The following is a 27,121-nucleotide window of genomic DNA, read 5'->3' on the forward strand; positions in this document are numbered from 1 at the left end:
TGTTGTCACACAGTTCCATGGTTAGTGCAGGCAATAGATGAGGTTATAGCCTACTACTCTCCTTATGATACACTAACCTTTTCAGCATATCATGGGTTGCAGAATTGAATGTGGCATATTTATAGAATGAATAAAACCAGTTATTTCATGCATAAAAGGCTCTTCAAATATGTTATATACTTTCCTAACCCTAAATAAATCTACCAGTTGGTGAAACGGGGACTAATATTCTGAACTGTTCTCTCCGTATAGTCTGTTGACCAAATTTAAAGTGATGGCTTAAGATAAATGTACTGAAAATACATAGAAACAAAGAATGCAGTCTGATCTCCCACTGAGTGAACACAAAGTGTTTATTTCAAAATACTTAAGGCAATTATGAAACCATCAGAACAAGAGAGTTACACTTGGACCGTAGATGGGTAGGGCTGGACATAGCCTTAAGCGCGCCACACACACACACACGCCTGTCTTAAAGCTTCCATACAAGACGTCTCACACACAGTGAGAAAGAAAAAGACATTCTGCCAGGGTTGGGATGAATTCCATTTCAAATTGAAAGTGAAATTCCAGTTATCCCTTTGAATCCGTTTACTTCCGAAATGACTGAAATGGACCCCAAACCCATCACACGAAATGTGGGGCACTCCAGGCTAGACTAATCAATGCATTTCAGATTATCCATTTCGTTACAACCTGATATTTGTTTTACTGCATATAGTAACAAATTGACTTGATAAGACGTAAAGTTCATGGTCATTTTGTGTATATTTCTCCCGTATAACAAGCTTAATGGCACGTCACACATGGTTCAAGATAAAGGGGGGAAATAAAGTTATAAAAAAAATAAGAATGCACTTCTATTGAGGATAGTCACATAAACAAAATAAACGCTATATATATATATATATATATATATATATATATATATTCAGTTGACACTTTACCTCACGTCGTCTTGGGTTTTACATCCCCTTTGGCACCCTATTCCAGTTATAGGGCACTACTTTAGACTAGGGCCCTATGGCACCCTATTCCTTATGTAGTGCACTACTTTAGACCAGGGCCCATAGGAAATAGGGTGCATTTGGGAAGCATACTTGCTTCTTCAAGTAGAAACAAACAGAAAGACATAACAAATGGGCTTCACAGTTAATATGAACACAGTGAGCGTTTCCACAGCAATACACTACACTAGCCTGAGGGGTATACTACAACTTTGCTTAAATATTCTGAAAATTGTGTATTTGTATTTTTTTGGAAAGTTCAACTTGAAATGGGAATAGTCTACTCTGACTCAACAACCCAAAAAATAATTATATATATATATATATATATATACATACATACATACATACATACATACATACATACATACACATACACACACATACATATATACACAAAGTATGTGGACACTCCTTCAAATGAGTGGATTCGGCTATTTCAGCCACGCTGTTGCTGACAGCTGTATAAAATCAAGCACACAGCCATGCAATCTCCATAGACAAACCGTGGCAGTAGAATGACCTGTACTGAAGAGCTCAGTGACTTTCAACGTGGCACTGTCATAGGATGCCACCTTTCCAACAAGTCAGTTCAAATTTTTGCCCTGCTAGAGCTGTCCCGGTCAACTGTAAGTGCTGTTATTGTGAACCAGAAACGTTTTGGATCAGCAACGGCTCAGCCGCAAAGTGGTAGGCCACACATGCTCACAAAACAGGACCGCCGAGTGGCGAGGCGCTTAAACATCATCTGTCCACGGTTGCAACATTCACTACCGAGTTCCAAACTTCCTCTGGAAGCAACGTCAGCACAATAACTGTTCATTGGGAGCTTCATGAAATGGGTTTCCATAGCCAAGCAGCCACGCACAAGCCTAAGATCACTATGCGCAATGCCAAGCTTCGTCAGGAGTGGACTCAGGAGCAGTGGAAATGCGTTCTCTGGGGGTGACGAATCACGCTTCACCATCTGGCAGTCCGAAGGACAAATCTGGGTTTGGTGGATGCCAGGAGAACGCTACCTGCCCTAATGTAAAGTTTGGTGGAGGAGGAATAATGGTCTGGGGCTGTTTTTCATGGTTCGGGCCCCTTCGTTCCAGTGAAGGGAAATCTTAATGCTACAGCATACAATGACATTCTACACGATTCCGTGCTTCCATCTTTGTGACAGTTTGGGGAATGCCCTTTCCTGTTTCAGCATGACAATGCCCCATGCACAAAGCGAGGTCCATACAGAAATAGTTTGTTGAGATCGATGTGGAAGAACTTGACTGGCCTGCACAGAGCCCTGACCTCAACCCTATCGAACACCTTTGGGATGAATTGGAACGCCGACTACGAGCCAGGCCTAATCGCCCAACATCAGTGCCCGACCTCACTAATGCTCTTGTGGCTGAATGGAAGCAAGTCCCCGCAGCAACATCTAGTGGAAAGCCTTCTCAGAAGCGTGGAGGCTGTTACAGCAGCAAAGGGGGGGGACCAACTCCATATTAATGCCCATGATTTGGGAATGAGATGTTCAACGAGCAGGTGTCCACATACTTTTGGTCATGTAGTATATCTAAGTTTAGTTCTCTGGCTAACTCGTTGATCCTACTTTATAGTATACCCCTCTGGTCCCAGATCTGTTTGTACAGTCTTGCCAACACCTATGGTCATTGACAGCAGTTGGTCAGCAAGAGAGTAGGAACAGATCTGGGATCAGGCTAAGTGCATACTCTCCGTCCGAGGGCCTTTCTCAACGAGGCCAGGTTCAGTAGCCAGATGTTTTGAAACGTAGCAGATAGAAATACCATGAAAAGAGCAGACATTAAATTGTTCTACATAGCATATTTCTATCTGAACGTTCCAAAACGCTGTGTCCTGCTGAACACGCCCCAGGTTGTAATGGAGATATAAGGATAAGGGGTTGAGGAGGAGAGCAGGGAGGAGCTATGGAAGATGAAGTGGACAGTAGAGAGGTTGGAATAGCAGACTAGACTGGTACAGATGTAGGATCTTAATTTGATTACTTTTGTTGCTGACAATTTTCCAAGCTAATTTGTAGTGTATGATTTTTTTTTTTTTAAGCTTCTAAAGTTTAATTTCAGACTTGATTTGCCCTGAAGAAAAATGTATAAACCCCTAGAAAAATGTCCATTCATTATAATCAACATTTCCTGTTGCAGCAGGATTATTTTCCTGCTGTAGCAAAACTGGTTCAAATGAAGGTCCTACATCTGTAAGAAGAGGTCAAATAGTGGTTGAAGTCATAATGTGCAATGATGTTTGGAGGCGCTGTAGGGCACAGTTGGTGTGTGTAAGAAAACAGCATATGATGGAGAATGCAGGCAGCGTTTTGGGCTTTAGGGGAACGTTAAAGTAGAACATTCCTCCCTAGTCCATTTGTCTGGCAACAATCTAAATAGCTTCCTCCATCCAACTCTGTGTCCAAAGGAATAGAAACATAAGAATAATCAATCATTTTATATTTTGCATGATTCTACATAGCAGCCGCCGAAGATCGTTGACAAAATAACAAAACAATCTAGGATTTATCTTTTATTTACATGTTAATGTATGTCCCAGCTCTCCCTCTCCTTATCTGGACATATACTGTATGTTAATGTACGGCCCAGCTCTTCCTCATCTGGACATATACTGCATCACCAACTCTCCTTCTTTACTCTGTGGCTGTCCCACCTCCCTCTCTTCTTCCTCCTCCTCATGGGCACCTGGCATCTGAACTTTGACCCATCCGTCGGTGGCGAGGCCGTGTTTCTTCTGGTGTCGTTTGTAGTTGTCCCAGTGTCCCGTGGTGTATCCACACTGCTGGCACTTATAAGGCTTCTCTCCCGTGTGTCTCAGCATGTGTCTCTTCAGATTCATACTCTGATTACAGCTGTAGCTACACACTGTGCACTGGAACGGCTTGGCGCCCGAGTGGACCCGCTGGTGGCGTTTTAAGTTAGCCAGGTTCCCACAGGCGTAGTCACACAGGTGGCACTTGTACGGCTTCTCGCCCGTGTGCACGCGGTGGTGGCGTTTCAGGTTGTCGAAGTGGGCGGAGGCGTAGTCGCACTGAGGGCACTTGTACGGCTTCTCTCCGCTGTGCGTCTTCATGTGTCGCGCCAGGTGGTTGGGGTAGTGGGTGAGGAAGGGACAGGCGCTGCAGGTGTAGACCTTGTCCCCACGCTCCCCGGGGCTGTTGGGGCCAGATGAGTCCTTGTTCAGCATGTCCAGGGTGCACTTGGCACAGATCTGGGTGGTGGAGCCGTCCTCGTCCTCAATGGGGATACCACAGAGACGACAGGTGAAGAGGAAAGGGAGAGGGAGCGAATCTCTGTCCTCGGACTTCACTCCCACCACAGCCCCAACCCTACCCCCGGACTCAGCCCCAGGTCCACAGCCAGGCGCCTCCAGAAGTCTTGAGGGCTGGTGCTCAGGGAGTTCTGGTGTTGGTGGGGGAACCCTCAGTCCATCAGAGCATGACAAGTAGTCTCTGTTATGGCCTCCTACATGGAGGTTCAGGTCAGGCCTTAGGGCTTCTGGAACGAGATCAGACGTGGGAGAAACAAGCAAGTTCAACTAAAAATATAATTATTGCCTAAAATATGTAAAAACAGACAATAAGTTAAGGAAAATATACATGAACACATCTTTAAAAACTATTCCAAATGGTCTAACTTGAGGAATTGTCCAGGCCTGAATCTTTAGTTCACGTTTTTCAATCAAATTAAATGACATGGAAAAGCCTCAACACTACCTTCAGCTGGAGCACTAGGCTCCTCCTCCCGGTGCCTCTTCAGACCATACCCACCTGCAGAGGGACCAATAGGAGGTCCACTAGCAGGTCTGACTGCTTCCTGTCCCACCACATGCATCCTCTGATGCCTTTTCAGGTTGCCTAGGGAACTGCAGGCGAAGGAGCAGGAGTCACAGCTGTATGGTTTCTCCCCAGTGTGAATCCTCAGGTGTCTCTGCAGATTGACCAGCTGGGCGGAGGCGTAGGTACACAGGGGACAGCGGTACGGCTTCTCCCCGTTGTGAGTCTTCATGTGCCTCTTGACGTGGTTGGCATAGCGTGAGGAGAACCCACACAACTGGCAGGAGTGGCGCTTGGAGGAAGGACCGTCGTCACCCATTATGGAGTTATCGTCCGTTCCATCAGCGCCGTCCATCCCGCCTCCCTCCTCGCTATCGTCCGCTTGTGATGGCGAACCGGAGCGAAAGCCTCTGAATTCCCCCCTTTCTCCCTTGCAGCAGCGGTGACAGTAGGGTCCCACTAGGTCCAGGCCACAGCCCCGGCAGGACAGGTAGGGGGGTTCGTGGTCAGGCTGGGACTCAGGGCCCTGCTCCTGGTCACACTGCCTCGCCATACTGAGACTGCTGAAGGCACAACTCTCCTCATCACCCAGAGGGTACACAGAGATCTCAGCTGCTACAGAGTCTACAGGAGGAGAAAACAGCAGTATGAGGAACAGGCCAAACAATAGGAACACCTTCCTCATATTGAGTTGCATCCCCATCAATTTATCAGGACATGGACTCTACAAGGTGTGGGAGAGGGAGGGAGGGAGAGAGGGGTGATGGGGGAAGGATGGGTGGAGCTAGAGATGGGAATTTGGCATTTATCTTATATGCCAACAGATCGCATTTTATCATAACCATTAGAAATAATTTCCCCATATATATAAGTGTTCCCTTTATTTTTATGATATATATATATATATATATATATACACACATACACACAGCTCATAAAAATAAAGGGAACACTTAAACAACACAATGTAACTCCAAGTCAATCACACTTCTGTGAAATCAAACTGTCCACTTAGGAAGCAACACTGATTGACAATAAATTTCACATGCTGTTGTGCAAATGGAATAGACAACAGGTGGAAATTATAGGCAATTAGCAAGACACCCCCAATAAAGGAGTGGTTCTGCAGGTGGGGACCACAGACCACTTCTCAGGTCCTATGCTTCCTGGCTGATGTTTTGGTCACTTTTGAATGCTGGCGGTGCTTTCACTCTAGTGGTAGCATGAGACGGAGTCTACAACCCACACAAGTGGCTCAGGTAGTGCAGCTCATCAAGAAGAAGGTTTGCGGTGTCTGTCAGCGTAGTGTCCAGAGCATGGAGGCGCTACCAGGAGACAGGCCAGTACATCAGGAGACGTGGAGGACGCCGTAGGAGGGCAACAACCCAGCAGCAGGACCGCTACCTCCGCCTTTGTGCAAGGAGGAGCACTGCCAGAGCCCTGCAAAATGACCTCCAGCAGGCCACAAATGTGCTATTGTCTGCTCAAACGGTCAGAAACAGACTCCATGAGGGTGGTATGAGGGCCCGACGTCCACAGGTGGGGATTGTGCTTACAGCCCAACACCGTGCAGGACGTTTGGCATTTGCCAGAGAACACCAAGATTGGCAAATTCGCCACTGGCGCCCTGTGCTCTTCACAGACGAAAGCAGGTTCACACTGAGCACATGTGACAGACGTGACAGAGTCTGGAGACGCCGTGGAGAACGTTCTGCTGCCTGCAACATCCTCCAGCATGACCGGTTTGGCGGTGGGTCAGTCATGGTGAGGGTGGCATTTCTTTGGGGGGCCGCACAGCCCTCCATGTGCTCGCCAGAGGTAGCCTGACTGCCATTAGGTACCGAGATGAGATCCTCAGACCCCTTGTGAGACCATATGCTGGTTGGCCCTGGGTTCCTCCTAATGCAAGACAGTGCTAGACCTCATGTGGCTGGAGTGTGTCAGCAGTTCCTGCAAGAGGAAGGCATTGATGCTATGGACTGGCCCGCCCGTTCCCCAGACCTGAATCCAATTGAGCACATCATGTCCAGGAGTTGGCAGCTGCTTTAGTCCAGGTCTGGGAGGAGATCCCTCAGGAGACCATCCGCCACCTCATCAGGAGCATGCCCAGGCGTTGTAGGGAGGTCATACAGGCACGTGGAGGCCACACACACTACTGAGCCTCATTTTGACTTGTTTTAAGGACATTACATCAAAGTTGGATCAGCCTGTAGTGTGGTTTTCCACTTTAATTTTGAGTGTGACTCCAAATCCAGACCACCATGGGTTGATAAATTGGATTTCCATTGATTATTTTTGTGTGATTTTGTTGTCAGCACATTCAACTATGTAAATAAAAAAGTATTTAATAAGATTATTTCATTCATTCAGATCTAGGATGTGTTATTTTAGTGTTCCCTTTATTTTTTTGAGCAGTGTGTATATATATATATATCAGTCAATAGAAAAGCAAGTGCCATTTAACATTCATTTATTCAGTCCTCCCGAGTGACGCAGAGGTCTAAGGCACTGCAACGCATGCAGTGCTAGAGGCATTACATGGCTCATCGGGACCGAGGGTGTACAGTCTGTGACACGGAGGAGATGGGGAATTTTGGGAGAAGAACGGTGTGATGCTTGGCTTGGTTTCTTTTTTGTTGTGCCCCACAAAGAAAAAAAACACTAGAGTCGAAGTAAATTAACATAATTTGACTTGCTCATTCGGGCAACCACAAAGCACATTCCACCAAATAGTTTTACAGTATTTGAAAAAAAAAAAAAAAAGATTGAGCCTTTGAAATCCATTCCAGTACTCATACTCATGGCCATCCCTGAAAGGAGATAAGGCATCAGTCCAAAACCCAACTAAGCTAACATGCAGGTGATGCAGATAACTCAGGCATAGCCTCAAGCCCTTTGACCCCAGCCATTCTAGGTTTGGTGGTCTCTGGCACATTTCAAATGGGTCTGAATTCAGTAGTTTTATTTTATTTTTTATTTCACCTTTATTTAACCAGGTAGGCTAGTTGAGAACAAGTTCTCATTTACAACTGCGACCTGGCCAAGATAAAGCAAAGCAGTTCGACACACACAACAACAACAGAGTTACACATGGAGTAAAACAAACATACAGTCAATAATACAGTACAAAAATACGTCTATATACAATGTGAGCAAATGAGGTGAGATAAGGGAGGTAAAGGCAATAAATAGGCCATGGTGGCGAAGTAAATACAATATAGCAAGTAAAACACTGGAATGGTAGATTTGACAGTAGATGAGTGTGCAAAGTAGAAATACTGGGGTGCAAAGAAGCAAAATAAATAAATACAGTAGGGGAAGAGGTAGTTGTTTGGGCTATTTATAGATGGGCTATGTACAGGTGCAGTGATCTGTGAGCTGCTCTGACAGCTGGTGCTTAAAGCTAGTGAGGGAGATAAGTGTTTCCAGTTTCAGAGATTTTTGTAGTTCGTTCCAGTCATTGGCAGCAGAGAACTGGAAGGAGAGACGGCCAAAGGAGGAGTTGGCTTTGGGGGTGACCAGTGAGATATACCTGTCGGAGCGCGTGCTACAGGTGGGTGCAGCTATGGTGACCAGCGAGCAGAGATAAGGCGGGACTTTACCTAGCAGGGTCTTGTAGATGACCTGGAGCCAGTGGGTTTGGCGACAAGTATGAAGCGAGGGCCAGACAACGAGAGCGTACAGTAACTTTTGGACCTCCATGACATGATGCTATCATGGACCTTGGACCGTTATTAATTAAAAACAAAAAAACGACTTTTTAAATTGAGAAGTAGGCATTGGTCTGAAACTGGAAAAGGAAATTCATGAGTACCTATGCCTACTTCACCCTTACTTTCCCCAGTACACAGCTTTGACCTACTGCAGTAGCTATGTTGGTCTATTGTACTCCCAACAATGTGTAGGCAGGTTGCTTAGGAGTCAAACCTTCTCAAATAGCTGTTTGTCAGCTCGACAAATTTCTTAGCTTCTCAAAATGACAAAGTGGTGCCTGAACGAGATGCATTTGTACCGTCTTCCTTGAGAGTTTGGGAACTGGTCTCTTCCCTGACTAGTGCTGACTAGTATGCGTCGTCACACTCCCTGTCCCTGCAACTCAACGATGCCCAACGAACCCAAAAGGCTCTTTAAAGAGAGACACCTAATTAATGAAAATACACACACACACACACACACACACACACACACACACACACACACACACACACACACACACACACAGTGCGCTTGTGTGCCGGGAAAGGAAGGAAGGAGGGTGTCAAAAACTATACAGGAAAGAGAATGGTCAAAATGTCCCCTCCGGTAGGCAAACCCAGGATCTTCAAGTCCCAGGTAAGCTACGATCCCTGTTACGTAAAATGTACTATTAAAAAAAAAAAATGGACACAAGTTCGCTCCAAAATGTTTGTTAATTAACTCAGTACCAATTGAACGTTTCATTATCTTGCTTGGTAAAAATGTTTTTGTAAAAAAAAAAAAAAACAGTTGATATGTGCTAAAATGAAAGTTTTCAACACATCTAACCAAGTTAGCAAGCATGATATTTTCGTTATACTACACACAGGTCCAGCAAGCAAGGAATTATCATGTTGTTGTTTCACTTGGATGCTTCGTGGACAACTCGTATGTACCCCTGCTACTTTTTACTTGTTGATGGCAACTTCAGGTTTTCGGGAACCTGTGTGGATCAGTCAGAGCACGTTTGGATTATATTGACAATAAGAAAATGTCATTGAGAAGGGAGGGAGCGTACTGAATCAATACATAAAGGGCTAGAATTTGCTCTCTGGATCTTTTAACAGCAACATTCTGGTGTGTGCATGTATTATAAATTAGCAGCATGGCTGTTTTCCCAGAGCTGGCTATAACAGCAGCCAAGGAGGGTCGCCAACTTATGCTTGTGCTCGAATTACACAGATGACTTCAGCCATATGAAAACCCTTCCATAGCTAAATATACCTAGCTAGCTTCTTTCATTTTGCATCTCATCCAACTGGCGTTAGCCAGCCTCCTGCAAGCCAGCCAGCCAGCCAGCCTCCTGCTAGCGAGCCAGCCAGCCAGCCTCCTGCTGCTAGCGAGCCAGCCAGCCAGCCTCCTGCTGCTAGCGAGCCAGCCAGCCAGCCTCCTGCTGCTAGCGAGCCAGCCAGCCAGCCTCCTGCTGCTAGCGAGCCAGCCAGCCAGCCAGCCTCCTGCTAGCGAGCCAGCCAGCCTCCTGCTAGCGAGCCAGCCAGCCACCTACTAGCCAGCTAGCCACCTACTAGCCAGCCAGCTACTAGCGAGCCAGCCAGCCAGCTTCCTACTAGCCAGCCAGCCACCTACTAGCGAGCCAGCCAGCCTCCTCCTACTAGCGAGCCAGCCAGCCTCCTCCTACTAGCGAGCCAGCCAGCCAGCCTCCTCCTACTAGCCAGCCAGCCGCCTCCTCCTCCTACTACTACTACTAGCGAGCCAGCCAGCCAGCCAGCCTCCTCCTACTACTAGCGAGCCAGCCAGCCAGCCTCCTACTACTACTACTAGCGAGCCAGCCTCCTACTACTAGCGAGCCAGCCAGCCAGCCAGCCTCCTACTACTACTACTACTACTAGCGAGCTAGCCAGCCAGCCAGCCAGCCTCCTACTACTAGCGAGCTAGCCAGCCAGCCAGCCTCCTACTACTACTAGCGAGCTAGCCAGCCAGCCAGCCAGCCTCCTACTACTACTAGCGAGCTAGCCAGCCAGCCAGCCAGCCTCCTACTACTAGCGAGCTAGCCAGCCAGCCTCCTACTACTACTAGCGAGCTAGCCAGCCAGCCTCCTACTACTACTAGCGAGCTAGCCAGCCAGCCTCCTACTACTAGATAGCTAGCCAGCCAGCCTCCTACTACTAGATAGCTAGCCAGCCAGCCTCCTACTACTAGATAGCTAGCCAGCCAGCCTCCTACTACTAGCGAGCTAGCCAGCCAGCCAGCCTCCTACTACTAGCGAGCTAGCCAGCCAGCCAGCCAGCCAGCCTCCTACTACTAGCGAGCTAGCCAGCCAGCCAGCCAGCCAGCCTCCTACTACTAGCGAGCTAGCCAGCCACACAGCCAGCCAGCCAGCCTCCTACTACTAGCGAGCCAGCCTCCTACTACTACTAGCGAGCGAGCTAGCCAGCCAGCCTCCTACTACTAGCGAGCTAGCCAGCCAGCCTCCTACTACTAGCGAGCTAGCCAGCCAGCCTCCTACTACTACTAGTGAGCTAGCCAGCCAGCCAGCCTCCTACTACTAGTGAGCTAGCCAGCCAGCCAGCCTCCTACTACTAGTGAGCTAGCCAGCCAGCCAGCCTCCTACTACTAGCGAGCTAGCCAGCCAGCCTCCTACTACTAGCGAGCTAGCCAGCCAGCCTCCTACTACTAGCGAGCTAGCCAGCCAGCCTCCTACTACTAGCGAGCTAGCCAGCCAGCCTCCTACTACTACTAGCGAGCTAGCCAGCCAGCCTCCTACTACTACTACTAGCGAGCTAGCCAGCCAGCCTCCTACTACTACTACTAGCGAGCTAGCCAGCCAGCCTCCTACTACTAGCGAGCCAGCCTCCTACTACTACTACTAGCGAGCCAGCCAGCCAGCCAGCCAGCCAGCCTCCTCCTACTACTACTACTACTAGCGAGCCAGCCAGCCAGCCTCCTACTACTACTACTACTACTACTAGCGAGCCAGCCAGCCAGCCTCCTACTACTACTACTATTACTACTAGCGAGCTAGCCAGCCATCCTCCTACTACTAGCGAGCTAGCCAGCCAGCCTCCTACTACTAGCGAGCTAGCCAGCCAGCCTCCTACTACTAGCGAGCTAGCCAGCCAGCCTCCTACTACTAGCGAGCCAGCCTCCTACTACTACTACTAGCGAGCCAGCCAGCCAGCCAGCCAGCCAGCCAGCCTCCTCCTACTACTACTACTACTACTACTAGCGAGCCAGCCAGCCAGCCTCCTACTACTACTACTACTACTACTACTAGCGAGCCAGCCAGCCAGCCTCCTACTACTACTACTACTACTACTAGCGAGCTAGCCAGCCAGCCTCCTACTACTAGCGAGCTAGCCAGCCAGCCTCCTACTACTAGCGAGCCAGCCTCCTACTACTACTACTAGCGAGCCAGCCAGCCAGCCAGCCAGCCTCCTCCTCCTACTACTACTACTACTACTACTACTACTACTACTACTACTAGCGAGCCAGCCAGCCAGCCTCCTACTACTACTACTACTACTAGCGAGCTAGCCAGCCAGCCTCCTACTACTAGCGAGCTAGCCAGCCAGCCTCCTACTACTACTACTACTAGCGAGCTAGCCAGCCAGCCTCCTACTACTAGCGAGCTAGCCAGCCAGCCTCCTACTACTAGCGAGCTAGCCAGCCAGCCTCCTACTACTACTAGCGAGCCAGCCTCCTACTACTACTAGCGAGCCAGCCAGCCAGCCAGCCAGCCAGCCTCCTCCTCCTACTACTACTACTACTACCTAGCGAGCCAGCCTCCTACTACTACTACTAGCGAGCCAGCCAGCCAGCCTCCTACTACTACTACTACTAGCGAGCCAGCCAGCCAGCCTCCTACTACTACTACTACTAGCGAGCCAGCCAGCCAGCCTCCTACTACTACTACTACTAGCGAGCCAGCCTCCTACTACTACTACTAGCGAGCCAGCCAGCCAGCCTCCTACTACTACTACTACTAGCGAGCCAGCCAGCCTCCTACTACTACTACTAGCGAGCCAGCCAGCCTCCTACTACTACTACTACTAGCGAGCCAGCCAGCCTCCTACTACTACTACTACTAGCGAGCCAGCCAGCCTCCTACTACTACTACTACTAGCGAGCCAGCCAGCCTCCTACTACTACTACTACTACTAGCGAGCCAGCCAGCCTCCTACTACTACTACTACTACTAGCGAGCCAGCCAGCCTCCTACTACTACTAGCGAGCGAGCCAGCCTCCTACTACTACTACTACTACTAGCGAGCCAGCCAGCCTCCTACTACTACTACTACTAGCGAGCCAGCCAGCCAGCCTCCTACTACTACTAGCGAGCCAGCCAGCCAGCCAGCCTCCTACTAGCGAGCCAGCCAGCCAGCCAGCCTCCTACTAGCGAGCCAGCCAGCCAGCCAGCCTCCTACTACTAGCGAGCCAGCCAGCCAGCCAGCCAGCCAGCCAGCCAGCCTCCTCCTCCTCCTCCTCCTCCTCCTACTACTACTACCCAGCCAGCCAGCCAGCCAGCCTCCTACTACTACTAGCGAGCCAGCCAGCCAGCCAGCCAGCTACTACTACTACTAGCGAGCCAGCCAGCCAGCCTCCTACTACTACTACTACTAGCGATCCAGCCAGCCAGCCAGCCTCCTACTACTACTACTAGCGAGCTAGCCAGCCTCCTACTACTAGCGAGCTAGCCAGCCAGCCAGCCTGCGAGCTAGCCAGCCAGCCAGCCTCCTACTACTACTACTAGCGAGCTAGCCAGCCAGCCAGCCTCCTACTACTAGCGAGCTAGCCAGCCATCCAGCCTCCTACTACTACATTTACATTTACATTTAAGTCATTTAGCAGACGCTCTTATCCAGAGCGACTTACAAAATGGTGCATTCACCTTATGATATCCAGTGGAACAACCACTGTACAATAGTGCATCTAAATCTTTTAAGGGGGGGGGGGGGGGAGGGGTTAGAAGGATTACTTTATCCTATCCTAGGTATTCCTTAAAGAGGTGGGGTTTCAGGTGTCTCCGGAAGGTGGTGATTGACTCCGCTGTCCTGGCGTCGTGAGGGAGCATGTTCCACCATTGGGGTGCCAGAGCAGCGAACAGTTTTGACTGGGCTGAGCGGGAACTGTGCTTCCTCAGAGGTAGGGGGGCCAGCAGGCCAGTGGTGGATGAACGCAGTGCCCTTGTTTGGGTACTACTAGCGAGCTAGCCAGCCAGCCAGCCAGCATCCTACTACTAGCGAGCTAGCCAGCCTCCTACTACTAGCGAGCCAGCCAGCCTCCTACTACTACTAGCGAGCTAGCCAGCCAGCCAGCCTCCTACTACTAGCGAGCCAGCCAGCCAGCCAGCCTCCTACTACTAGCGAGCCAGCCAGCCAGCCAGCCAGCTACTACTACTACTACTAGCGAGCCAGCCAGCCAGCCAGCCTCCTACTACTACTACTAGCGAGCCAGCCAGCCAGCCTCCTACTACTACTACTAGCGATCCAGCCAGCCAGCCAGCCTCCTACTACTAGCGAGCTAGCCAGCCTCCTACTACTAGCGAGCTAGCCAGCCAGCCAGCCTGCGAGCTAGCCAGCCAGCCAGCCTCCTACTACTAGCGAGCTAGCCAGCCAGCCAGCCTCCTACTACTAGCGAGCTAGCCAGCCAGCCAGCCAGCCAGCCTCCTACTACTAGCGAGCTAGCCAGCCAGCCAGCCAGCCAGCCAGCCAGCCAGCCAGCCAGCCTCCTACTACTAGCGAGCTAGCCAGCCAGCCAGCCAGCCTCCTACTACTAGCGAGCTAGCCAGCCAGCCAGCCAGCCTCCTACTACTAGCGAGCTAGCCAGCCAGCCAGCCAGCCTCCTACTACTAGCCAGCCAGCCAGCCAGCCAGCCAGCCAGCCAGCCAGCCAGCCAGCCTCCTACTACTACTAGCGAGCTAGCCAGCCAGCCAGCCAGCCAGCCTCCTACTACTAGCGAGCTAGCCAGCCAGCCAGCCAGCCGGCCTCCTACTACTACTAGCGAGCTAGCCAGCCTCCTACTACTACTACTACTAGCGAGCCAGCCAGCCTCCTACTAGCGAGCCAGCCAGCCAGCCTCCTACTACTACTAGCGAGCCAGCCAGCCAGCCTCCCTACTACTACTAGCGAGCTAGCCAGCCAGCCAGCCTCCTACTACTAGCGAGCCAGCCAGCCAGCCAGCCAGCCAGCCAGCCTCCTACTACTAGCGAGCCAGCCTCCTACTACTACTAGCGAGCCAGCCAGCCTCCTACTAGCGAGCTAGCCAGCCAGCCTCCTACTAGCGAGCTAGCTAGCCAGCCTCCTACTAGCGAGCTAGCCAGCCAGCCACCTACTACTAGCGAGCTAGCCAGCCAGCCTCCTACTACTAGCGAGCTAGCCAGCCAGCCTCCTACTACTAGCGAGCCAGCCAGCCAGCCTCCTACTACTACTACTAGCGAGCGAGCCAGCCAGCCAGCCTCCTACTACTACTAGCGAGCGAGCCAGCCAGCCAGCCTCCTACTACTACTAGCGAGCCAGCCAGCCAGCCTCCTACTACTACTAAGCGAGCCAGCCAGCCAGCCTCCTACTACTACTAGCGAGCCAGCCAGCCAGCCTCCTACTACTACTAGCGAGCCAGCCAGCCAGCCTCCTACTACTACTAGCGAGCCAGCCAGCCAGCCTCCTACTACTACTAGCGAGCCAGCCAGCCAGCCTCCTACTACTACTAGCGAGCCAGCCAGCCAGCCTCCTACTACTACTAGCGAGCCAGCCAGCCAGCCTCCTACTACTACTAGCGAGCCAGCCAGCCAGCCTCCTACTACTACTAGCGAGCCAGCCAGCCAGCCTCCTACTACTACTAGCGAGCCAGCCAGCCAGCCTCCTACTACTACTAGCGAGCCAGCCAGCCAGCCTCCTACTACTAGCGAGCCAGCCAGCCAGCCTCCTACTACTAGCGAGCCAGCCAGCCAGCCTCCTACTACTAGCGAGCCAGCCAGCCAGCCTCCTACTACTAACAGCGAGCCAGCCAGCCAGCCTCCTACTACTAGCGAGCCAGCCAGCCAGCCTCCTACTACTAGCGAGCCAGCCAGCCAGCCAGCCTCCTACTACTAGCGAGCTAGCCAGCCAGCCTCCTACTACTAGCGAGCTAGCCAGCCAGCCTCCTACTACTAGCGAGCTAGCCAGCCAGCCTCCCTACTAGCGAGCTAGCCAGCCAGCCAGCCTCCTACTACTAGCGAGCTAGCCAGCCAGCCAGCCTCCTACTACTAGCGAGCTAGCCAGCCAGCCAGCCTCCTACTACTACTAGCGAGCTAGCCAGCCAGCCAGCCAGCCAGCCTCCTACTTCTAGCGAGCTAGCCAGCCAGCCAGCCTCCTACTACTAGCGAGCCAGCCAGCCTCCTACTACTAGCGAGCCAGCCAGCCTCCTACTACTAGCGAGCTCGCTAGCCAGCCAGCCAGCCTCCTACTACTAGCGAGCTAGCCAGCCAGCTAGCCAGCCAGCCAGCCTCCTACTACTACTAGCGAGCTAGCCAGCCAGCCAGCCTCCTACTACTAGCGAGCTAGCCAGCCAGCCAGCCTCCTACTACTAGCGAGCTAGCCAGCCTCCTACTACTACTACTAGCGAGCCAGCCAGCCAGCATCCAACTAGCGAGCCAGCCAGCCAGCCTACTACTACTACTACTATCTCCTCCTCACTACCTACTACTACTACTACTACTACTAGCCAGCCAGCCAGCCAGCCTCCTACTACTACTACTAGCGAGCCAGCCAGCCAGCCAGCCTCGTACTACTACTACTAGCGAGCCAGCCAGCCAGCCTCCCTACTACTACTAGCGAGCTAGCCAGCCAGCCAGCCTCCTACTACTAGCGAGCCAGCCAGCCAGCCTCCTACTACTACTACTAGCGAGCCAGCCAGCCAGCCTCCTACTACTACTAGCGAGCCAGCCAGCCAGCCTCCTACTACTACTAGCGAGCTAGCCAGCCAGCCTCCTACTACTACTAGCGAGCTAGCCTCCTACTACTACTAGCGAGCCAGCCTCCTACTACTACTAGCGAGCCAGCCTCCTACTACTACTAGCGAGCTAGCCAGCCTCCTACTACTACTACTACTAGCGAGCCAGCCAGCCTCCTACTAGCGAGCCAGCCAGCCAGCCTCCTACTACTACTAGCGAGCCAGCCAGCCAGCCTCCCTACTACTACTAGCGAGCTAGCCAGCCAGCCAGCCTCCTACTACTAGCGAGCCAGCCAGCCAGCCAGCCAGCCAGCCAGCCTCCTACTACTAGCGAGCCAGCCTCCTACTACTACTAGCGAGCCAGCCAGCCTCCTACTAGCGAGCTAGCCAGCCAGCCTCCTACTAGCGAGCTAGCTAGCCAGCCACCTACTACTAGCGAGCTAGCCAGCCAGCCTCCTACTACTAGCGAGCTAGCCAGCCAGCCTCCTACTACTAGCGAGCTAGCCAGCCAGCCTCCTACTACTAGCGAGCCAGCCAGCCAGCCTCCTACTACTAGCGAGCGAGCCAGCCAGCCAGCCTCCTACTACTACTACTAGCGAGCGAGCCAGCCAGCCAGCCTCCTACTACTACTACTAGCGAGCGAGCCAGCCAGCCAGCCTCCTACTACTACTAGCGAGCCAGCCAGCCAGCCTCCTACTACTACTAGCGAGCCAGCCAGCCAGCCTCCTACTACTACTAGCGAGCCAGCCAGCCAGCCTCCTACTACTACTAGCGAGCCAGCCAGCCAGCCTCCTACTACTACTAGCGAGCCAGCCAGCCAGCCTCCTACTACTACTAGCGAGCCAGCCAGCCAGCCTCCTACTACTACTAGCGAGCCAGCCAGCCAGCCTCCTACTACTACTAGCGAGCCAGCCAGCCAGCCTCCTACTACTACTAGCGAGCCAGCCAGCCAGCCTCCTACTACTACTAGCGAGCCAGCCAGCCAGCCTCCTACTACTACTAGCGAGCCAGCCAGCCAGCCTCCTACTACTACTAGCGAGCCAGCCAGCCAGCCTCCTACTACTACTAGCGAGCCAGCCAGCCAGCCTCCTACTACTACTAGCGAGCCAGCCAGCCAGCCTCCTACTACTACTAGCGAGCCAGCCAGCCAGCCTCCTACTACTAGCGAGCCAGCCAGCCAGCCTCCTACTACTAGCGAGCCAGCCAGCCAGCCTCCTACTACTAGCGAGCCAGCCAGCCAGCCTCCTACTACTAGCGAGCCAGCCAGCCAGCCTCCTACTACTAGCGAGCCAGCCAGCCAGCCTCCTACTACTAGCGAGCCAGCCAGCCAGCCTCCTACTACTAGCGAGCCAGCCAGCCAGCCTCCTACTACTAGCGAGCTAGCCAGCCAGCCTCCTACTACTAGCGAGCTAGCCAGCCAGCCTCCTACTACTAGCGAGCTAGCCAGCCAGCCTCCTACTACTAGCGAGCTAGCCAGCCAGCCAGCCAGCCTCCTACTACTAGCGAGCTAGCCAGCCAGCCAGCCTCCTACTACTACTAGCGAGCTAGCCAGCCAGCCAGCCAGCCAGCCTCCTACTTCTAGCGAGCTAGCCAGCCAGCCAGCCTCCTACTACTAGCGAGCCAGCCAGCCTCCTACTACTAGCGAGCCAGCCAGCCTCCTACTACTAGCGAGCTCGCTAGCCAGCCAGCCAGCCTCCTACTACTAGCGAGCTAGCCAGCCAGCTAGCCAGCCAGCCAGCCTCCTACTACTACTAGCGAGCTAGCCAGCCAGCCAGCCTCCTACTACTAGCGAGCTAGCCAGCCAGCCAGCCTCCTACTACTAGCGAGCTAGCCAGCCTCCTACTACTACTACTAGCGAGCCAGCCAGCCAGCATCCAACTAGCGAGCCAGCCAGCCAGCCTCCTACTACTACTACTACTACTACTAGCCAGCCAGCCAGCCAGCCTCCTACTACTACTACTAGCGAGCCAGCCAGCCAGCCAGCCTCGTACTACTACTACTAGCGAGCTAGCCAGCCAGCCAGCCTCCCTACTACTACTAGCGAGCTAGCCAGCCAGCCAGCCTCCCTACTACTAGCGAGCCAGCCAGCCAGCCTCCTACTACTACTACTAGCGAGCCAGCCAGCCAGCCTCCTACTACTACTACTAGCGAGCCAGCCAGCCAGCCTCCTACTACTACTACTAGCGAGCCAGCCAGCCAGCCTCCTACTACTACTAGCGAGCCAGCCAGCCAGCCTCCTACTACTACTAGCGAGCCAGCCCTCCTCGAGCCAGCCTCCTACTACTACTAGCGAGCCAGCCTCCTACTACTACTAGCGAGCCAGCCTCCTACTACTACTAGCGAGCCAGCCTCCTACTACTACTAGCGAGCCAGCCTCCTACTACTACTCGCGAGCTAGCCAGCCTCCTACTACTACTCGCGAGCTAGCCAGCCAGCCTCCTACTACTACTAGCGAGCTAGCCAGCCAGCCTCCTACTAGCGAGCTAGCCAGCCAGCCTCCTACTAGCGAGCTAGCCAGCCAGCCTCCTACTAGCGAGCTAGCCAGCCAGCCTCCTACTAGCGAGCTAGCCAGCCAGCCTCCTACTAGCGAGCTAGCCAGCCAGCCTCCTACTAGCGAGCTAGCCAGCCAGCCTCCTACTAGCGAGCTAGCCAGCCAGCCTCCTACTAGCGAGCTAGCCAGCCAGCCTCCTACTAGCGAGCCAGCCTCCCTACTACTACTAGCGAGCTAGCCAGCCAGCCAGCCTCCTACTACTAGCGAGCCAACCAGCCAGCCTCCTACTACTAGCGAGCCAGCCAGCCAGCCTCCTACTACTAGCGAGCCAGCCAGCCAGCCTCCTACTACTAGCGAGCCAGCCAGCCAGCCTCCTACTACTAGCGAGCCAGCCAGCCAGCCTCCTACTACTAGCGAGCCAGCCAGCCAGCCTCCTACTACTAGCGAGCTAGCCAGCCAGCCAGCCAGCCTCCTACTACTAGCGAGCTAGCCAGCCAGCCTCCTACTACTAGCGAGCTAGCCAGCCAGCCAGCCAGCCTCCTACTACTAGCGAGCTAGCCAGCCAGCCAGCCTCCTACTACTAGCGAGCTAGCCAGCCAGCCAGCCTCCTACTACTAGCGAGCTAGCCAGCCAGCCAGCCTCCTACTACTAGCGAGCTAGCCAGCCAGCCAGCCTCCTACTACTACTAGCGAGCTAGCCAGCCAGCCAGCCTCCTACTACTACTAGCGAGGTAGCCAGCCAGCCAGCCTCCTACTACTACTAGCGAGGTAGCCAGCCAGCCAGCCTCCTACTACTACTAGCGAGGTAGCCAGCCAGCCAGCCTCCTACTACTACTAGCGAGGTAGCCAGCCAGCCAGCCTCCTACTACTACTAGCGAGGTAGCCAGCCAGCCAGCCAGCCTCCTACTACTAGCGAGCTAGCCAGCCAGCCAGCCTCCTACTACTACTAGCGAGCTAGCCAGCCAGCCAGCCTCCTACTACTACTAGCGAGCTAGCCAGCCAGCCAGCCTCCTACTACTAGCAAGCTAGCCAGCCAGCAAGCCTTCAACTACTAGCGAGCTAGCCAGCCAGCCAGCCAGCCTCCTACTACTACTAGCGAGCTCGCTAGCCAGCCAGCCAGCCTCCTACTACTACTAGCGAGCTAGCCAGCCAGCTAGCCAGCCAGCCAGCCTCCTACTACTACTAGCGAGCCAGCCAGCCAGCCAGCCTCCTACTACTACTACTAGCGAGCCAGCCAGCCAGCCTTCTACTAGCGAGCCAGCCAGCCAGCCTCCTACTAGCGAGCCAGCCAGCCAGCCTCCTACTACTACTACTAGCGAGCCAGCCAGCCAGCCTCCTACTACTACTACTAGCGAGCCAGCCAGCCAGCCTCCCTACTACTACTAGCGAGCTAGCCAGCCAGCCAGCCAGCCTCCTACTACTACTAGCGAGCCAGCCAGCCAGCCAGCCAGCCAGCCTCCTACTACTACTAGCGAGCCAGCCAGCCAGCCAGCCAGCCTCCTACTACTACTAGCGAGCCAGCCAGCCAGCCTCCTACTACTACTAGCGAGCTAGCCAGCCTCCTACTAGCGAGCTAGCCAGCCAGCCAGCCTCCTACTTCTAGCCAGCCAGCCAGCCTCCTGCTAGCGAGCCAGCCAGCCAGCCAGCCAGCCAGCCTCCTGCTAGCCAGCCAGCCTCCTGCTAGCCCAGCCAGCCAGCCAGCCTCCTGCTAGCGAGCCAGCCAGCCAGCCAGCCTCCTGCTAGCGAGCCAGCCAGCCAGCCAGCCTCCTGCTAGCGAGCCAGCCAGCCAGCCAGCCTCCTGCTAGCGAGCCAGCCAGCCAGCCAGCCTCCTGCTAGCGAGCCAGCCAGCCAGCCAGCCTCCTGCTAGCGAGCCAGCCTCCTGCTAGCGAGCCAGCCAGCCAGCCAGCCTCCTGCTAGCGAGCCAGCCAGCCAGCCAGCCTCCTGCTAGCGAGCCAGCCAGCCAGCCAGCCTCCTGCTAGCGAGCCAGCCAGCCAGCCAGCCTCCTGCTAGCGAGCCAGCCAGCCAGCCTCCTACTAGCGAGCCAGCCAGCCAGCCTCCTACTAGCGAGCCAGCTAGCCAGCCTCCTACTAGCGAGCCAGCCAGCCAGCCTCCTACTAGCGAGCCAGCCAGCCAGCCTCCTACTAGCGAGCTAGCCAGCCAGCCTCCTACTAGCGAGCCAGCCAGCCAGCCTCCTTCTAGCGAGCCAGCCAGCCAGCCTCCTACTAGCGAGCTAGCCAGCCAGCCTCCTACTAGCGAGCTAGCTCCTGTTGCAAAGCAACTGAATTGCACTGCTACAAAAATGCTACAAAAAAATTAAGCACATTGTTTATTGGGCAGAAATGTGTACGTGAGAGCTGTAAATGTAATCTAAACCGTTGCGGCTACAAACGTACTCAGTCCAAATGATCTAAATCAAATTGTCACTTTATGGACACTGTGGCCTTGTTTTAATCTGACGTCTGAACAACAAATTGTCAGATCAAATCAAGTTTTATTTAGACATGGAATGCAACAATGTGCTCGACAGGAAGAAAAAAAAAAAAACGCTAATATTTACTACACAAACATAAGAGGATAAAAAAAAAACACAAGAGCTGGAGAAAATAAATAACTGATGACCCTAATGCTAACGACCCTGTCAAACATCCGGTAGAGTAGTTCTCGGTGGGGTGGCAGGACGGATCATGACGAGAGGCGGGCAGTGTGCTGTGCACTTCCAATCAAGTTGATTTGCCAAATTGTCATCGACTTTGGTGTCAGATAACAGTATGGTGGTAGGGATATTTTTTATTTAAACATACCGGTTTGACGCGACTATAATAAAGCACCACATTAGAAGTGCTAAACTGATTCCAGGACAGCAGGACTCTCCTCAGAGAGACTTTATAAATTCAGGCCCAGGTTTCCATCACACCAGAGAGATTTTACCTAATTGTGACTAAGCTGGGCAAATAAAGCTTTAATACATTTTACAAAAGTACCAACCTGAGTACTTGTCGTCCAGGCCTAGGATCTTGTCATGGTCCGAGTCACAAAACTCAAGGTCGTGTCCCAGAAGGAAATCTGCCTCCAAGGTGAGGATTCCTGGAGCTCCAATGGTTACTACACCATCTTCAGAATCCACTGCAACACAGAGCAACAACCCCATCTAGCATACGTTATCGATAACTAAACAAAAATATTAAACATGTAAAAAAAGTGATGGTCCCATGAATCATGAGCTGAAAGAAAAGATCCCAAACATTTTCCACAAATCACAATAAAACGTATTTATCTCATTGCATAAAATGTATTTACATCCCTGTTAGTGGCCATTTTATACTTTATACTGCCAAGATAAAAATCGATCCACCTGACTGGTGTGGCATATCAAGAAGCTGATTTAAAACAGCATGATCATTACACAGGTGCACCTTGTGCTGGGGACAATAAAAGGCCACTCTAAAATGTGCAGTTGTGTCACAACACAATGTCACAGATGTCTCAAGTTGAGGGAGCGTGCAATTGGCATGCTGACTGCAGGAATATCCACCAGAACTGTTGCCAGAGAATTGAATGTTACTTTCTCTACTATAAGCAGCCTCCAACGTCATTTTAGAGAATTTAGCAGTCCGTCCAACTGGCCTCACAACCAGGTGAATGGTGTCGTGTGGGAGAATGCAACTGTTCTTCCATGGCCTGCATCCTCACCAGACATGTCACCCATTGAGCAGGTTTGGGATGCTCTGGATCGGAGTGTACGTTTGTGTGTTCCAGCTCCTGCCAATATCCAGAAACTTCACACAGCCACGGAATAGGAGTGGGACAACATTCCACAGGCCACAATCAACAGCCTGATCAACTCTATGTGAAGGAGATGTGTCGTGCTGCATGAGGCAAATGTTGGATCACACCAGATACTGAGTGGTTTTCTGATCCACACCCGTACCTTTAAGGAACACTATATATATATATACACACAGACACAAAAGTATGTGGACACCCCTTCAAATTAGTGGATTCAGCCAAACCCGTTACTGACAGGTTTTCCTTACAGTTCCCTGCTGCCAATGACTGGAACGAATTGCAAAAAGCACTGAAGCTGGAGTCTTATATCTCCCTCTAACTTTAACGATCACTGTACCTGTCCATAGCAAATCTGTAAATAGCACACCCAACTACCTATCCCCATACTGTTATTTATCCTCTTGTTCTTTTGCACCACAGCATCTCTACTTGCACATCATCATCTGCACATCTATCACTCCAGTGTTAATGCTAAATTGTAATTATTTTGCCACTATGGCCTATTTATTTATTGCCTTACCTCCCTAATCTTACTACATTTGCACACACTGTACATTGATTTTTCTATTGTGTTATTGACTGTACGTTTGTGTAACTGTGTTTTTGTCACACTGCTTTGCTTTATCTTGGCCAGGTCGCAGTTGTAAATGAGAACTTGTTCTCAACTGGCCTACCTGGTCAAATAAAATAAAAATAAATAAAACAGGTATATATAAAAATCAAGCACACAGCCATGCAATCTCAGACAAACATTGGCAGTAGAAATGGCCTTACTGAAAAGCTCTGACTTTCAACGTGGCACCGTCATAGGATGCCACCTTTCCAACAAGTCAGTTTGTTACATTTCTGCCCTGCTAGAGCTGCCAGGGTCAACTAAGTGCTGTTATTGTGAATTGGCAACGCCTAAGAGCAACAACGGCTCAACCGCAAAGTGGTAGGCCACACAAGCTCCCAGAACGGGACCGGCAAGTGCTGAAGCACATAAAAATCGTCTGTCCTCGATTGCAACACTAACTGCCGAGTTCCAACTGCCTCTGGAAGCAACGTCAGAACAAGAACTGTTCGAAATGGGTTTCCATGGACGTCGGCTGGAGTGGTGTAAAGCTGGAGTGGTGTAAAGCTGGAGTGGTGTAAAGCTGGAGTGGTGTAAAGCTCGCCCCCATTGGACTCTGGAGTGGATACGCGTTCTCTAGAGTGCCAACTGTAAAAGTTTGGTTGAGAAGGAATAATGGTCTGGGGCTGTTTTTCATGGTTCAGGCTAAGCCCCTTAGTTGTTTCAGTGAAGGAGAATCTTAATGCTACAGCATACAATGACATTTTAGACGATTCTGTGCTTCCAACTTTGTGGCAACAGTTTTGGAAGGGCCCTTTCCTGTTTCAGCATGACAATGCCCCTGTGCACAAAGCAAGGTCCATACAGAAATTGTTTGTCAAAAATCAGTGTGGAAGAACTTGACTGGCCTGCACAGAGCTCTGACCTCAACCCCATTGAATGCCTATGGGATGAATTGGAACGCCAACTGCGAGCCAGGCCTAATCGCCCAACATCAGTGTCCAGACCTCACTAATGCTCTTGTGCCTGAATGGAAGCAAGTCCCCGAAGCAATGTTCCAACATCTAGTGGAAAGCCTTCCCAGAAGAGTGGAGGCTGTTATAGCAGCAATGTTCCGACATCTAGTTGAAAGCCTTCCCAGAAGAGTGGAGGCTGTTATAGCAGCAATGTTCCGACATCTAGTGGAAAGCCTTCCCAGAAGAGTGGAGGCTGTTATAGCAGCAATGTTCCAACATCTAGTGGAAAGCCTTCCCAGAAGAGTGGAGGCTGTTATAGCAGCAATGTTCCAACATCTAGTGGAAAGCCTTCCCAGAAGAGTGGAGGCTGTTATAGCAGCAATGTTCCAACATCTAGTGGAAAGCCTTCCCAGAAGAGTGGAGGCTGTTATAGCAGCAATGTTCCAACATCTAGTGGAAAGCCTTCCCAGAAGAGTGGAGGCTGTTATAGCAGCAATGTTCCAACATCTAGTGGAAAGCCTTCCCAGAAGAGTGGAGGCTGTTATAGCAGCAATGTTCCAACATCTAGTGGAAAGCCTTCCCAGAAGAGTGGAGGCTGTTATAGCAGCAATGTTCCAACATCTAGTGGAAAGCCTTCCCAGAAGAGTGGAGCAAAAGGAAGGGACCAAATCCATACTAATGCCTATGATTTTGGAATAAGATGTTCAACATTCTTTTGGTCTGTGACCAACAAATGCAATATCTGTATTCTCAGTCATGTGAATATATTTCAAATTGACGAATTTCCTCACATGAACTGTAACGCAGTAAAATCTTTGAAATTGTTGCACGTTACGTTTCTATTTTTGTTCAGTAGACGATCATTATATAAGAGAATTGTATAATGTTAAATGCCCTGAAAAGTAACAAAACATCCTAGTAATTGTATTTCCTTCTTTATATTAAATCAGGTTGTGTACACCGAGGTACTTGAAGCTTTTGACCCTCTCCCCTCGTTGTGGATGGGGGCATGCTCCCTCTGCTGTCTCCTGAAGTCCATGATCTCCTTCGTTTTGTTTGACGTCGAGGGAGAGGTTATTTTCCTGGCACCACTCTGCCAAGGCTCTCACCTCCTCCCTGTAGGCTGTCTAGTCATTGTTGATAATCAGGCCTACTACTGTTGTGTCGTCTGCAAACTTGATGATTGAGTTGGACGCGTGTGGCCACGCAGTCATGGGTGAACAGGGAGTACAGGAGGGGGCTGAGCGTGCACCCTTGTGGGACCCCTGTGTTGAGGATCAGTGAAGTAGAGGTGTTGTTACCTACCTTCACCACCTGGGGGCGGCCCGTCAGGAAGTCCAGGACCCAGTTGCACAGGGCGGGGTTCAGACCCAGGTTCCCGAGCTTTATGATGAGCTTGGAGGGTACTAAAGTGTTGAACGCTGAGCTGTAGTCAATGAACAGCATTCTTACATAGGTATTCCTCTTGTCCAGATGGGATAGGGCAGTGTGCAGTGCGATGGCATCGTCTGTGGATCTATTGGGGCGGTTTGCAAATTGGAGGGGGTCGACGGTGTCAGGTAAGGTGTCATGTAAAATTAACCTTTAACTCGATGTTAGAAAGCCATTTCATATGAATCAAGCCATGTTTTGCTTGCCTTAATTGACAGAAATTCAAACTTGTCAAAGTTCATGTTAAAAATAAAAAACACCATGGATATACACAGCAATGAATATCCAGCAGTCAATGACACCAGCTGCCTGTAGTTTTCAGTCTGTCACAGAGACCCGAGTTAACTCTGCTGCCCTCTAGTGCTGCCCTCTAGTGCTGCCCTCTAGTGCTGCCCTCTAGTGCTGCCCTCTAGTGCTGCCCTCTAGTGCTGCCCTCTAGTGCTGCCCTCTAGTGCTGCCCTCTAGTGCTGCCCGCCCTCTAGTGCTGCCCGCCCTCTAGTGCTGCCCGCCCTCTAGTGCTGCCCGCCCTCTAGTGCTGCCCGCCCTCTAGTGCTGCCCGCCCTCTAGTGGAGAAAGTGATGCATGACAGTACACCTCTGGGTGTGTCTCAAAACGGCACCGACTCCCAAGGCAAATAGATTAAGCTGCGGGACGGTTCTTGTCTGGGCATAATTATCATTTGTACACTACAAATTGACTACAGCTATACTCCAAAATGAGATTGTTATGGCTTTATTCATGGGAATACTTCGTGAACAGATTTCCTAGCTGAATTCCTGGAGATCTGACCTGTGCCCTATGCACAGAGTGTACAAAACATTAACAACACCTTCCTAATCTTGAGTTGCACCCCGTTATGCCCTCAGAAACAGAATCAATGTCAGGGTCGTGGACTCCACAAGGTGTTGACAGCGTTCCACAGGGATGCTGGTCCATGTTGACTCCAATGCTTCCCACAGTTGTGTCAAATTGGCTGCATGTCTACCCATTCTTTGATACACACGGGAAACTGTTGAATGTGAAAAACCCATCAGCATTGCGTTTCTTGGCACGCTCAAACCGGTGCGCCTGGCACTTACCACCATTACCCCGTTCAAAGACACTTAAATATTTTGTCTTGCCCATTCACCCTCTGAATGGCACGCATACACAATCCATGTCTCAATTGTCTCGAGGCTTTAAAAAAATAAAAATCCTTCTTTAACCGGTCTCCTCCCCTTTATCTACACTGACTGAAGTGAATTTAACAAGTGACATCAATAAGGGATCATAGCTTTCACCTGGTCAGTCTATGGCATGTTAAGAGCAGGTGTTCTTAATGTTTTGTACACTACTTCTGACCAGAGGCATATGGGGCAATGGTCAAAGGTAGTGCACCATCTAGGAAACAGGGTTCGATTTGGCTACGGTAGATGTGGGTTTCCTTGTTTTTCCACAGGGGTTTAAAGGTATCTGTATACTACAGCGTTTCTCACAG

General features: G+C 51.6%; 1 protein-coding gene across 3 annotated transcripts in view; it reads right to left on the bottom strand.

Annotated features, from left to right (window-relative positions):
• Positions 1 to 335: 335 nt before the first annotated feature.
• LOC106608329 (zinc finger protein 513) overlaps positions 336 to 27,121 on the bottom strand; it is a 35,136-nt gene continuing 8,350 nt past the window's right edge. For 2 of the 3 annotated variants that reach the window (XM_014206217.2, XM_014206216.2), the window contains exons 3-5: positions 21,904 to 22,041; positions 4,750 to 5,433; positions 336 to 4,531 (exon numbers count right to left, since the gene is read on the bottom strand). In XM_014206217.2, the coding sequence (XP_014061692.1) occupies positions 3,630 to 4,531; positions 4,750 to 5,433; positions 21,904 to 22,041 (1,724 nt within the window). In that variant the 3' untranslated portion in view covers positions 336 to 3,629. The remainder of the gene's footprint in view (positions 4,532 to 4,749; positions 5,434 to 21,903; positions 22,042 to 27,121) is intronic. The other variant, XM_014206218.2, reaches the window with a different exon arrangement.

This window comes from Salmo salar, chromosome ssa06 (assembly GCF_905237065.1).
Source record: "Salmo salar chromosome ssa06, Ssal_v3.1, whole genome shotgun sequence".
In the NCBI taxonomy this organism is placed as follows: Eukaryota; Metazoa; Chordata; class Actinopteri; order Salmoniformes; family Salmonidae; genus Salmo; species Salmo salar.